We start from the raw sequence: 14,839 nt of genomic DNA on the forward strand, positions 1-14,839 counted from the left end.
ATGTAAAGGCCTTAGAAAATAAAAATGTATTTTAATATTTATTTAAACCCTTACGCTGGCAAAAGACCCTATGCCTGCCAGGTGTAAGAGTTTCGTGGGCATTTGCTGAGCAGAGCTCTCCGCCAGCGACTGTCCAATTTCTGTGGATGCGGACGATCTGTCGAACTGAAGCGTGACAGACCGCAAGTTCCGGGTTTTCGCGCAAGCGCCGTGCACACGGAAACCCGGAACTTGCGCGGCACTTACGGCAGCGTACACTGTGCATACGCGGTCATCGGCCCCAGGAAATCCGGGCCATTGTTTACAAAATGGATTACTGTAGTTTCCCAATTGCCAAGTAAGTACTGCAACATTTGGAGAGGCACTGACCTAATTCTGTAGCGGAAAAAATTACATTCTGATCCTAAATCTAGTTTGAATCTTGCTGATGGTACAATTTTCACATCTGATTTTCCACGCAGCCCATGCTAAATAACCAGCTTGTGTCTACATTATCCTCCCATCATAGATCATGGCTCCTCTAGTCTTTCTCAATGGAAACAAATGTAGTTCTGTGAACCATTTTAATAAATTAGAACATTAGAGGGGTTAATAGGCTATCGGGGGTTGGCGGGAATGTGGAGTAATCAGATCAGCCATGATCTTATTGAATGGCGGAGCAGGCTCGAGGGGCCAAGTGGCCTACTCCTGCTCCTAATTCGTATGTTCGTAAAGGGTACAGAGGAGGTTTACCAGGATGTTACCAGGGATGAGGGACTTCAGTTATGAGAGGCTGGAAAAGTTAGGACTGTTCTCCTTGTAACAGAGAAGGTTAAGAGGTGACCTAATGGAGGTTTTGATAGTGCAGGGAGAGAAAAACTCTTCCCTCTGAGGAGTGGGTCAATAGCCAGAGGTCATAGATTCAAAATCAGTGGCAAAAGATCGAGAGGGGAGATGGGGGGAAATGTTTTCACTCAGAGAGTTGTCGGGATCTGGAAGGCTCGACCTGAAAAGGTGGTTTAAGCTGACTCCATAAATCATTTTAAAAGGGAGTTGGACGGGTTTTTGAGGATGAGGAACTGACAGGGTTACGGACACAAAGCGGGGGGTGTGGGACTGAGCACCACTGCTCATTCAAAGAGTCAGCACAGGCACGACGGGCCGAATGGCCTCCTTCTCTGCTGCAAGTTTCTATGATTCTAATATCAGTGCTATATAATTCAGGTCTAGATTTTCCGATAGGGTGGGGATGGAGGGGGTGCAGTGGGACTGGACATCCGCCAGCCTTGGAGATGCCCCTGATTTTGTGGTTGAATTTCCAGCCCCAGAATAATCTGCAGATGGGAGGTTTTTACTTGCACTTAAGACAGGAGTTTAAAAAAAAAAGAGTTTGGAGTTTGATCCTTGAGTCTATGCACAGCAAGACGTAAAGAGGACAGGTCCCTCTTTCAAAGGCCCCATCCCCTTCCAGACGCCTTAGCAATGCCGGATAGTGGGGCCTAATGGGCATCCAATCAGTGCAAGTGTTTTAATTTAATCCACAGATGGGCAGCACATTTTATTCCACAGGGTCTGTCCACCAGGAGAAGGGAGGGAGTGGAGATGCAGCTGGGTGCATATGCCAGGAATTAAGCTGAGCTTTTCACTAAAAAGTAAGAGTTCTGTTACTATTGCCTTCTATAAAATGAGGGTATACGTTGGGCAAAAAGGACTCCCCCTAGACATTCCCTCAACCCCTTCGTTTATACAATAATCATTTCTTCAGAACATCTGATTTGAATACATTACAAAAGCAGGTCAGACTGGCCAGTGTCTAACAGGATGAGGCTTTAAAACAAAAATAGCTCTTTTATTAATCAGGAATCCATAGAAAATGCATGTCAAGGGCTAGGTCCGAGTTGCGATAGAGATACCTTGGAGCCGGGGCTTGAAGTGGAGCTGCACAAGGGATGGTTCTGGCAGACAGATGTTTTGTGTGCGATTATGTGGTCATGTGGACATTACGTCCCAGATGGTGAGTGAGAATGTGGTCAAAAGCTCATTTGTAAGGGGAAAAACATGACAAATCCCAGCAGCCCAGCAAGTGACCCTCACAGAGCTCCTGTAAGAATTCCGCACGGACAGAACTAAAGCTTGACAGCAATAGACATTTCTTGTTTTTACATGAGATTTCGTGCAAGGATATCAAGAATCGAGAACGTCTTAATCCTTGCATCTCTCAGACTATCAGAAAGTTACAGAGTCTCACTCTCTGCAGCTGTTATTTGATGCAAAGCATGTGTGTACTTTGAAAGCACCAAAAGACTTTCAGTGCTCAAAATAGGTCAACAACAACAACAACGTCTTTCGATTAGGCACTTTACAGCCTTCTGGACTCAACATAGAGTTCAATAATTTCAGGCCATAACCTCGGCCCCTATCCTTTTTTTCCCCCATTTATTTTAGTTCTCTCTCCCACACGGCAGCTGTCGATCATTCTGCCAGTGCCATTTACACTTCATCTAGAGCCATCTTTTGCTTCTTAACTTGTCCCATTACCATCTCCTTTTGCCTCGCACCATCATCCCTTTTGTCTCTTAATCTCTCCTGTCTTCCAGCCTATCACAGACCGCCCCTTTTGTTCTTTCCTCCCCCCTTTCCCTGCCCCCACACTTGCTTAAAAATCTGTTCCATCTCCAGCTTTTTCCAGTTCTGACGAAGGGTCATCGACCTGAAACGTTAACTCTGTTTCTCTCTCCACAGACGCTGCCTGACCTGCTGAGCATTTCCTGTTTGTATTTAACAACAACAACTTGCATTTATACAGTTAACACAAATAAAATCCCGTGAGGAGGAGGAGGAGGTCTTTTAAACGGAGGGAGCAGTCTAAGGAACCATGCTTTGCTCAAGTCCTTTTCCTTTCGATTCTGGTCCAGGCATTTCACTGTAAATTTAGTTTAAAGATTCTGATCAAGCGGCCGATATAGCAGCACTCCATCCCCTTTCAAAATCCTCCCCAACAATCAGGATTTTAAGCTAACTAAATGAAAATGACCCATGCGAACTTTCTAGAAAGAAATAAAAGTTTCCATCCAGGAGATTTGTGTGATAAAAACAGGCTAATTTGGCACCCTTTATTTCCATATCATAATTCAGTCAAATGTCAGTATTCTCGACACCAGGTGAGAGCGTCACTCAGCACTGAACGACACACTGGGTGAAATCCTGGCTCACATCAGATTGGTTTAGCACAGGTACGACAGATTTTAAGATCTTGGCTAATTTTCCACAAATCGGGAAATTTCTAGTATAACCCAGGCAATGTGTGCTAAATCAGAGGCCAGGTTACCCCAGAGAGTGTTTGTTACAGTGATGCATGAACAAGTACGAGTTACTTAAAAATTTAGGGCAAGTGTAATCAGTTGATAAAAATGTAGCGCACTGGAAACTAGATTATTGTCTTTTAATTCAATAAGAAGTGTTGCATTTTTTTTTTCAATGTTGTTATTTTTGTATCTTTGTGTTTAACAAGATAGGGGTTAGTCACCTTTTCAACTTCAGTCACCCTGCGTCAACGGGCGCGATCTTGCCAGCCCTGGGGAGGTGGGCTTGGAGGCAGGGCTGCCAGGAAAATGGCAGAAACTGGGGGCGGGTACCCATCCCGCCCCCAACCCGCCTCCGGGTACCCATCCCACCCCCAAGCCATCTTAACAGGTATTTAACAGGATTATCCCCATTTTTCCCACCAGAGGTACAGGCTTCCCGACGTCGGGAAAGCCCGCCAGGGTCACCGAGGCGAGTGGTGGATCTGTGGGGGTCGGAAGGTCCAAAAGTGCGCTGTGGAGGTAAGTGATGGGTGCAAGTGTGGAGAGGTGAGTATGTGAGGTGAGTGAAAAGTGATAGAAAATGTTTACTTACCTTTGTTTCTTCCTGCAGGCTTCAACAGCTGGGGATGCGGAGACTCCCGCATCTCACCGGCAGAGATGACAGATGGCCACTACATTCTCCGATGCAACAACCATCTAATTTCTGCTCACAAAAGAGGTTTGATGAGTCTTGAACACAAGGACTCATCAAACAACAGAGAATGTCGGTGTTTGACAGCTTCACAGAGCTGTCAAACCATGACAATTCATCTGTCAAAAATTTTTGACACTGACGTCCTCTGTCACCGGCTTTCCCTGAATTGACCTGCTGAGCCCGCTGGGCGGGGCTTAACAAGGTCAATCAAGGGAAAATAGCGTGGGTTGGCCACTCGTCGATGGAGGCGGGACTAAAACCCGACAAGTAGCAGTCCCGCCTCCAACGCGCCCCCAATGACAAAATCGCCCCCAACATTACAATTCCACTGTCAGGAATGGGCCAGATATAAGTCGCAAGATCGTCAAGACTCCTCTCCTGGTGCAGTGCCTCACTCGCTCCCTCGACTGGGGCACAGATTCGAGAATGGGCTGCGGCGGTGAGGGTACTGCAATTGCGTTGCTGACAATTTCCCAGTTAGCAGGGAGGAAGCGTGACGAGCTGTGTGCCTTATTCCCCATCTGTCCACCCCCCCCTCCCCCCAATCAAGTGAGATCCTGCAATTTTAAGGCTTTAAATTTCCCCTGCTCTGCACCAATACTTAATCCCAATCACTAAAGCAGCTCTGTCGACTGTGCCAGCAGGACATTTCCATTTTTCACACCAGCCAATACCAGTCCATGGGTTTTGTGCTATGGCCCCAACCCTCTTATCAAACCTGGGTTAAGTGTCCAAGCTCATTTTGTGGCCCTTAAATTTAACAAGGCTTTTATGCCATCAATCTAGACTGCACTTAAAATCCCAAGCCCCGGGTATCCTTTTTCGTAGGCAGTCCCTCGGAACCGAGGATGACTTGCTTCCACATTAAAAATGAGTTCTCAGGTGACTGATGAGTCCAATGTGGGACCTACAGTCTCTGTCACAGGTGGGGCAGGCGGTGGTTGAAGGGGCGGGTGGGTGGGGTGCTTGGGTTGACGTGCGCTCCTTCCGCTGCCTGCGCTTGGCTTCCGCTTGCTCCCAGTGAAGAGACTCGAAGACGTAGTGGCTAGCCTAATGTAATAGATAGTCTGTAAAAGGTATTCCACTACACAGATCTCAGCAGGACAGAAAGACTGGTTACTTACCTCAGTGAAGTGGCCTGCTATCCCGGCCTGGCACGAGCCATGTTCCTCACCATATTTCTTCTTATACTCTGCAACAAACAAAAAATCATCCACCGTTAGTTACTGAAAGTCTTTGCCCGAAGCTGGAGCCAATGATGTTCAGAACTCCTGCTCGACACCGCACAGCCTCCAAAACCTCAGCGGTCTCACATATCGAGGTGAAATCTGAAATACCGGTGGATTCAGCAAACATCTGCACCACATTGCCGCAGTGTTGTGTGACCGCATTAGCTGGAAAACACACCAGCCCAGCAGAACAAAATAGCAACCTGTGGAATTTTGGCTGGCAAAACCACACAACTTCATAGAAACAGGAAGCAATCTAATTTACTTGGAAGTTACTTTCATTTAACATAGGAGTGACCAAGCTTTTTTCTTCAAGGGCCACATAGTACATACCATGGAGAGCGTCAGACAGACACATTAACTTTAAATCCAGTCCCCGTACATTTTAAGTTGCTGATGTGAACAGATTTGGGTGTTCTGATTCAGGGTATATTTTTTTATTCATTCATGGGATGTGGGCGTCGCTGGCAAGGCCTTGAGAAGGTGGTGGTGAGCTGCCTTCTTGAACCGCTGCAATCTGTGTGGTGAAGGCGCTCCCACAGTGCTGTTAGGGAGGGAGTTCCAGGATTTTGACACAGTGACGATGAAGGATCGGCGATATATTTCCAAGTCAGGCTGGTGTGTGACTTGGAGGGGAACTTGGAAGTGGTGGTGTTCCCATGCGCCTGCTGCCCTTGTCCTTCTAGGTGGTAGAGGTCACGGGTTTGGGAGGTGCTGCCGAAGAAGCCTTGGCGAGTTGCTGCAGTGCATCTTGTAGATGGTACACACTGCAGCCACGGTGCGCCGGTGGTGGAGGGAGTGAATGTTTAAGGTGGTGGATGGGGTGCCAATCAAGCGGGCTGCTTTGTCCTGGATGGTGTCGAGCTTCTTGAGTGTTGTTGGAGCTGCACTCATCCAGGCAAGTGGAGAGTATTCCATCACACGCCTTACTTGTGCCTTGTAGATGGTGGAAAGGCTTTGGGGAGTCTGGAGGTGAGACATTCACCGCAGAATACCCAGCCTCTGACCTCTTGTTGCCACAGTATTTATGTGGCTGGTCCAGTTAAGTTTCTGGTCAATGGTGACCCCCCCAGGATGTTGATGGTGGGGGATTCGGCGATGGTAATGCCATTGAATGTCATGGGGCAGTGGTTAGACTCTCGCTTGTTGGAGATAGTCATTGCCTGGCACTTGTGTGGCACGAATGTTAGCTGCCACTTATCAGCCCAAGCCTGAATGTCGTCCAGGTCTTGTTGCATGCGGACATGGACTGCTTCATTATCTGAGGATTTGCGAATAGCACTGAACACTGTGCAGTCATCAGCGAACATCCCCATTTCTGACCTTATGTTGGAGGGAAGGTCATTGATGAAGCAGCTGAAGATGGTTGGGCCTAGGCACTGCCCTGAGGAACTCCTGCAGCGATGTCCTGGGGCTGAGATGATTGACCTCCAACCACCACAACCATCTTCCTTTGTGCTAGGTGAAGCGTTTTCCCCCCGATTCCCATTGACTTCAGTTTTACTCGGGCTCCTTGATGTCAGACTTGGTCAAATGCTGCCTTGATGTGAAGGACAGTCACTCTCACCTCACCTCTGGAATTCAGCTCCTTTGTCCATGTTTGGACCAAGGCTGTAATGAGTTCTGGAGCCGAGTGGTCCTGGCGGAACCCAAACTGGGCATCAGTGAGCAGGTTATTGGTGAGTATGTCCACCAATGATGCAGCAGCACCAAGAACAGCTCTTCTAAATCTCCAGACCCACGAAATTCAAACAGGACAAATTAGTGAATCAGAAATAGAAGTGCAAATAGGATTTGCCTGGGCTTCAAGGGCTGGTTGTCAGAGATTGGGGGAGGAGGGGTGCGTATGTGGCATACGGGCCACTGGTTGGACACCCCTGACTTAACTTTACTCTGTGGGAAACTTAACTTGATTCTCATTCTAATATTTGGCTACTTGTTAAGTTGTACAGTAGACTCTGGGTCCCATGGTGATACAGATTGATTCTCAACAATCTAATGTAAATGTTTCCCCCTTTCTGTCTCTGCAGGCAGCACTGATCCTACTGGGGTGCAGGTTCCAGAGGCTCCATCAGCCCTCACTGAGGTAATCAATCATTCATTGTATGGGAACCTAGACAGTTAGTGTGGTCGAGCTGGAGATCATCACTGCTGAAACTTTTTCTCTTCATTTGACATCGACATACGAGCATTTACGGTGGGGGTGGTAGAGGAGGAGGGAGGCCAGTGGGGGGAGTCGCTAGATTTTTTCACTTGTTCAAAATAAGAGAAGGGTACTGTACGGACAATGTTTGAGGTAATCTGTGCTGTCTTACGGTATTGTGTTCTCACTTGGTGCCTGCCATAAAGATATTCTTGCAAACGATTGTTGGAAATAATACACATTATATGTCCATCAGGGAGGAGTAGTCTGTTTGAGAAACGAGTCTTTCAGCTGACTGTCTACGCGCATTTTTAAATTTTCTACTGAGCAGAGGCCAGCCACTCCTCGGCAGGGAGTATGGGAAATCACCTCCGAGTAGTCTATCACAGTGACCTTGGAGCAGCTCATCTCTCTGCCCATACTCATACCGGCAAAATGGTGTATTATGAAGAGGGGCCAAAATGAAAAGTAAGTCAACGTAATGTATTAAACATCTGACATCTGTATGCATTTCTTGTCAACTTTTTCCCACTATAAATTCCTATGCCCATTTTTATAATGGAAAACGTCGATCTGAACGGGTCATGCTGCAATTATATCAGCCATCTAGTAGAGGCGCTGCAGTGCCACCACTGATGGAAGGGTAGCATTGCAGCGTGACAGGTTTACATAGGCAGCTTTCATTATAAATATGGACATAAGAGTTTAGAATGAAAATATAAAAATAAAAGACAGCACTCATGACTGAATTATGTCTGCATTCCCTGGCCCAATTATCCACTGCCCTCTAACTCCACTTCACCCGAGCACTGCAATCGATACTGGCTCCCCACATGTAATGCCACGGGAGACTGATTAGTAAGTAAACAAAATGAAGGCACAAAGGAAGTTCTTGTTTTAAAAAAAGGGATAATATCTTAATTTGACAAACCCTAGTTTGTTTAATGAAGAAAAATTAGTCAAACAAGCTGTATGTCATTGTCACCACTGACATGCAAAGTGGCGTGATACATTTTGATAATGATGTCATGTAAACAAGGAAAGAAAGCGATCAATATTGTCCTTTGATAAAATTATATTCTGTCAATCAATTATTCAACATGCTGGGGGGGAAATCCCTGTAAATGCTGGGAGAATGTTTCCCTTGGCTGGGGAGTCTAGAACCAGGGGCCACAGCCTCAGGATAAAGGGTAGGCCGTTCAGGACTGAGATGAGAAGAAATTTCTTCACACAGAGGGTGGTGAATCTTTGGAATTCTCTACCCCAGAGGGCTGTGGAGGCTCAGTCATTGGGTATATTCAAAACAGAAGTCAATAGATTTCTGACTAGTAAGGGCATCAAGGGATATGGCGATAGGGCCGGTGAATGGAGTTGAGGCAGAAGATCAGCCATGATCTCATTGAATGGCGGAGCAGGCTCGAAGGGCCGAATGGCCGACTCCTGCTCCTATTTCTTATGTTATGTAAATACCTCAAAAAAAAATGTATTTAAATGCTAAAAAAAAACGCTTGTGAATCCCATTAACTTTTAAATACCCATTCAATTGGCCGATACCTGAAGGTACTTCCGCCCCAACATTAGAGGATTCGGCGGGTGACAAAATCAGTTTCATTAATATACTGTATGCATACATAATGAGCCTACCCCTGAATTCAAGTAGGGCATAAAACCCCAATGGAACATCACAACTGGCCAGTTTAAGCAGGATCTGGGTGAGAACGACAGCAGCCCAATTTCCTGCACATCTCAATTCGTTGGGCAGTGTGTGTTGAAGTTCCCATTTCCCTTTGCCTGTACTCAAATGTGAGCAAACAATCTATCTGGAACAGAATCAGCGTTCCCATCCTATCATTGGTCAGAAAATCCTGGCGTGCTCTCTGATTGACAGCCATGCTGGCCAATCATTAAGGCATTGTCGCTGACCAGAACAAGCCAATTCAAATCATCCCAGTCTGGGAATGCACCTGCGGTATAATTTTATTTATAATAATGGGAGCCTTTCCTGTCTGGTTTTTGGGCGTGGTTGACTGGCAGGTATATTGATTGAAAACTAGAGAGTCTGATCCAAAGCCACCCAGATAGTCACCCTAGGTAGTCAGGTAGAACAGTTCAGCTGCTTTAATCCAGCTGTAAGCAGGTCCTGACAGTTCCTTCATGCCATCAGGCTCAGCAAACCCTCCTTGCCAACCCTTCAATGTCACAAATGCAAAAGCAAAATGCTGCGGATGCTGGAAATCTGAATTAAAAACAAAAAATGCTGGAAATACTCAGCAGGTCAGGCAGCATCCGTGGAGAGAGAAACAGAGTTAACGTTTCAGGTCGATGACCCTTCATCAGAACTGGAAAAGGTTAGAGCTGTAACAGGTTTTAGGCAAGTGTAGGGGCAGGGAGAGGGGGTCGGGGGGGAAAGAACACAAGGGAAGGTCTGTGATAGGGTGGAAGGCAGAAGAGATTGAATGACAAGGAATGATGGCGCAACTTCCCTTGTGTTCTTTCCCCCCCTCCCTCTTTCCCTGCCCCCGCACTTGCTTAAAACCTGTTACATCTCTTCACATTTTCCAGTTCAGACAAAGGATCATCGACCTGAAACGTTAACTGTTTCTCGCTCCACAGATGCTGCCTGACCTGCTCAGCATTTCCAGCATTTTCTGTTTTTACTTCAATGTCACTGACAGTTTAAACAAATTAATTAATTTTAACTGGTGGATTTCTTAAATAAGGCAGGATAGACTCCCTATTTAAAGTGGGATCCATTCTGTTAAATAGCTTCAGAAATGGTTTTGATCTGAAAGGTGAAATGCATTCCATTTGAATTGACCTATAATCATGATGATCATGTTTATCAAGCAGAGGTGGCCAAGCTTTCATCTTCACGGGCCACATTCATGTAGCCTGAGGTCCACGTATAAAGTTAAAGGGCTCGAATTTCAAAGCCCCGTGGAGGCGGGTTTGGAGGCGGGAGTGGTGGGAAAATTGCAGAATCGGGGGGGCAGGAACCCATCCCGCCGGTCACGGAGGTGGGTATCCGACCTGTGCTGGGACCCGCCTCCCCGAGGCGGGAAGGGGATTAGTGCCAATTAACTGCCTGTTAACAGGTAGTTAACAGGCAGTTTTTGGCATAATCCCTATTTTTATCCCTGAAGTGTGGGCTTCCCAACGGCTCCAAACCACGCCAAGTTAGCGAGGCGGACCGTCGGTCTGAAGGGGTTGGAGGGGTCGCGATGTCCATTGTGCAGGTGAGTGATGGGTGCATGTGTGCAGAGGTAAGTGTGTGAGGTAAGTGTAAAGTGTTTTAATAAGTTTTACTTGTCTTTACTTTCTCCTGCAGGCTTCCGGGAGTCCCTCAGTTCACCGGCACAGAAAGCAGAATGGCCGCTGAAATGTCAAAAGCTGCAGCCTCTGCTTTCTGGTCTGGAGAGATCTCTAACTGAGTCTGAGTAGAAGGACTCAAGTTAGAAGACAGATTGTCAGTGTTTGACAGCTTCACAGAGCTGTCAAACGCTGATTTTTCATCTGTCAAAAGCTCTTGACAGATGAAATGTCAATCACTGACGTCACCTGTTGCTGGGTGGCCCTTAATTGGCCTGCTGAGGCCGCTGGGTGGGCTCAACAAGGTCAATCTAGGGAAAGTAGCGTGGGTTGGCCACAAGTCGATGGGGGCGGGACTACAACTCAAAAAGTGGGAGTCCCGCCTCCATCACGACACCATTGACAATATCCAGCCCAAAATCTCTGTTCCCACTGATTTGCATAAATGTCAAGTTACCAATAACAACAGATCTTGGGTGTTCTGATTAAGGATTTATCCAGCAATGAGGCAACAGCACTAAATATAAGAACATAAGAAATAGGAGCAGGAATAGGCCACTCGGCCCCTCGAGCCTGCTCCGCCATTCAATAAGATCATGGCTGATCTTGGGCTCAAAGCCACTTCCCCGCCCGCTCCCCATAACCCTTCACTCCCTTATCTTGCAAAAATCTGTCTATCTCCACCTTAAATGTATTTAATGACCCAGCCTCCACAGCTCTCTGGGGCAGAGGATTCCACAGATTTATGACCCTCAGTTCTAAAAGGGCGACCCTTTATTCTGAAATTATGCTCCCTAGTTCTAGATTCCCCCACGAGGAGAAACATCCTCTCCGCATCTACCCTGTTGAGCCCCCTCAGTACCTTGTATGTTTCAAGAAGATCACCTCTCATTCTTCTAAACTCCAATGAGTATAGGCCCAGCCTGCTCAACCTTTCCTCATAAGTCAACCCCCTCATCTCAGGAATCAACAGAGTGAATCGTCTCCGAACTGCCTTTTCCAAACCTCCAGGCCCAACGAATAAAAATATATCTGCACTTAAGATTGAGTGGCCGGGGCTCAGGATGTGGTGCCACAGGTTGGAGACAGAGGATATATCTGTACATGTACTGGTGCTAGTTTAATGCAGTCCAGAGCAGAACTTTTGTCTAATATTCCTTCAGCCACATCATCAATGGAGATGGTTACCAACAATCCACTGTCTTCACAGAATCACAGAAACCCCACAGTGCAGATAGAGGCCATTTCGGCCCATCGAGCCTGCACCGACACATATCCCACCCGATCCCCGTAACCCCTACACCAACACATATCCCACCCTATCCCCATGTATTTAATCCCCCTAACACCAAGGGTCAATTTATCATAGCCAATCAACCTAACCCGCACATCTTTGGACTTGATCTTGAGTCAAGATGTCACTGGAGGGGAGCTTCCACACAATGTGATTGCGCCTAGACTGCCTCAACCCAGCATTTCTAAATTATAGCAAAAGATGACTGAGAAACACCAATAAGTATATGGATATCTCTCTTTTAACATCTATGATTATGGGAAATTTTCAGTGCAATGCAGTCCAACTTTTAGACTGAAACACTGCTCAGAGACAAAATGGTTTCAATCCCACAGATATGAAACAGGTCCATTCAGACACAGGCACACGGCGTTTACAGTCCCAAAACACTGGAATTTAACTGTCACATTTTTATTTTTTAAAACCTGGATTGGCCAGTTAAAAACCAACGGTCACCATTCCCTCCCCACAGCCCACATCGAGCTAAAAGGCCAGGCAAGATATCCGCTCCCACGCCTCTCCACCATTGGTGATTAAGAACTCTGTGTGTGGTGAATTGCTGCACAACATGCCAATTTTTCTAAACCCAAGGTCTAGATTAGTTCGTCTCTCCTTTACCGATAATTACAGCAATGACTTTACCTTGGTAGCAGGGGAGCAGCTGTTTAGTTTTCCGGGATAAATTAGGCGGGATGATGTAGCAGGCTCCATGGGGCAGGATGTGTTCTGTCTCATAGTGTATATTCTTCCACCGATGTGCACATGCCTAAAATAAAATGACATTCAAAAATAACTATGCCATCTATATATTGTTAACAAAATCTTGCATAGTGCGCGCACTTCCTGTGCTGAAACCTGTTGTCACAATTTCTGGTCACTCTTCTGTCAACAATTCCCATTGTAACTTGCTATGTCAACATTTCTCATTCAATTTTGCTATGTCAAATGTCACGGTGTAGTTGGACACTCCGGTCACTAGGTGTCGCTGTGCCATGAACTGAGAGTCTCACCACACTCCTTTGGTATCTTGTACAGATATACATATTTTAAAAAGTCAACTGCCCATGAGCAACTTAATGGTTTCGGGAGTAAAATAGGATCAATTTTACAAATTACAGGAAACTTTCGATTTACCGGCACCTAAATAACCGGAAATGTCGGTTAACCGGCAAAATTCAGGAGTAGGTTTTACTTCATATTTATTTGCCTTCTTCCATCTGTGCTGTGCAAGGGTGTGGCTGCAGCTGTTGCTAAGCTACAGAGACGCTTGAAACTTGTGTTCATTGTTCTACAGTTGTTCTACAGTTGTTGCTAAGCAACAGGGTTTGTTGCTTTATACGGAGCTGTCAGCTCTCCCTATCTTTTATAGTGTTCGGTTATCTGGAATTTTTGATGAACCGGCACCACGTCGGTCCCGTCTGTGCCGGATAAAAGAAAGTTTCCTGTAGAGCTCCCAGCACAGAACTTCGTATTCATATGCAACTTGCTGACTTCCATGCCCAGATTCCCAATATGTGCTCCCAGCACGTACTGAAGCACCCGGAATTTCCTTGAATGTTCTCCAGATCAGCCGCCGTAATTTCGGCAGAAAATTGGTAGAAACTCTTGTAAAGTCTGTGGGTTGTATAGCGAAGTAATACACAGACTACAAGAGTAACTTAAACAGGACTTTACTATTCGAAGGTCACGGCGAATCTGCCCAATAAATCCTGACACAGCACTTATATACTGGTGTGGTCACCGTCGGTATTACAGTATACAGCAGCCAAGATAAAGTAATGCCACACCTAAAATAGTTCTCTTAAAGGTGAACGGTTACATACAATAGTTCTCTTAAAGGTAGAACAGTTACATACACTACAACTCTGTTTAGGTGTCTATCACATGAGTGCAAAAGACAAGATTGAAGCATTTGCAACCATCTTCAACCAGAAGTGCCGAGTGGATGATCCATATCGGCCTCCTCCTGAGGTCCCCACCATCACAGAATCCAGTCTTCAGCCAATTCGATTCACCCCACGTGATATCAAGAAGCTGAGCGCACTGGATACAGCAAAGGCGATGGGCCCCAACAACATCCCGGCTATGGTGCTGGAGACTTGTGCTCCAGACCTAGCCACGCCTCTAGCCAAGCTGTTCCAGTACAGCTACAACACTGGCATCTATCCGACAATGTGGAAAACTGCCCAGGTATGTCCTGTCCACAAAAAGCAGGACAAATCCAACCCGGCCAATTACCGCCCCATCAGTCCACTCTCAATCATCAGTACAGTGATGGAAGGTGTCATCGACAGTGCTATCAAGCGGCACTTACTCACCAATAACCTGCTCACTGATGCCCAGTTTGGGTTCCGCCAAGACCACTCAGCTCCCGACCTCATTACAGCCTTGGTCCAAACATGGACAAAGGAGCTGAATTCCAGAGGTGAGGTGAGAGTAACTGCCCTTGACATCAAGGTAGCATTTGACCGAGTGTGGCATCAAGGAGCCCTAGTAAAACTGAAGTCAATGGGAATCAGGGGGAAAACTCTCCACTGGCTGGAGACATACCTAGCACAAAGGAAGATAGTTGTGGTGGTTGGTGGTCAATCATCACAGCCCCAGGACATCGCTGCAGGAGTTCCTCAGGGCAGTGTAATAGGCCCAACCATCTTCAGCTGTTTCATCAATGACCTTCCCTCCAACATAAGGTCAGAAATGGGGATGTTCGCTGATGACTGCACAGTGTTCAGTGCCATTCGCAACTCCTCAGATAATGAAGCAGTCCATGCCCGCATGCAACAAGACCTGGACGATGTTCAGGCTTGGGCCGATAAGTGGCAGGTAACATTCGTGCCACAGAAGTGCCAGGCAATGACTATCTCCAACAAGCGAGAGTCTAACCAC

General features: G+C 46.5%; 1 protein-coding gene across 3 annotated transcripts in view; it reads right to left on the reverse strand.

Moving 5' to 3' along the window:
• The window catches only part of itga9 (integrin, alpha 9), a 539,537-nt gene that overhangs the window by 482,348 nt on the left and 42,350 nt on the right, over window positions 1-14,839 (reverse strand). For all 3 annotated transcript variants that reach the window (XM_085993779.1, XM_085993778.1, XM_085993777.1), the window contains exons 4-5: window positions 12,596-12,719; window positions 5,103-5,170 (exon numbers count right to left, since the gene is read on the reverse strand). In XM_085993779.1, coding sequence (XP_085849905.1) covers window positions 5,103-5,170; window positions 12,596-12,719 — 192 coding nt within the window. The remainder of the gene's footprint in view (window positions 1-5,102; window positions 5,171-12,595; window positions 12,720-14,839) is intronic.

The sequence above is a fragment of the Somniosus microcephalus genome, chromosome 7, assembly GCF_052327205.1.
Source record: "Somniosus microcephalus isolate GS21.2 chromosome 7, FLI_Smic_1.0, whole genome shotgun sequence".
Classification (NCBI taxonomy): domain Eukaryota; kingdom Metazoa; phylum Chordata; class Chondrichthyes; order Squaliformes; family Somniosidae; genus Somniosus; species Somniosus microcephalus.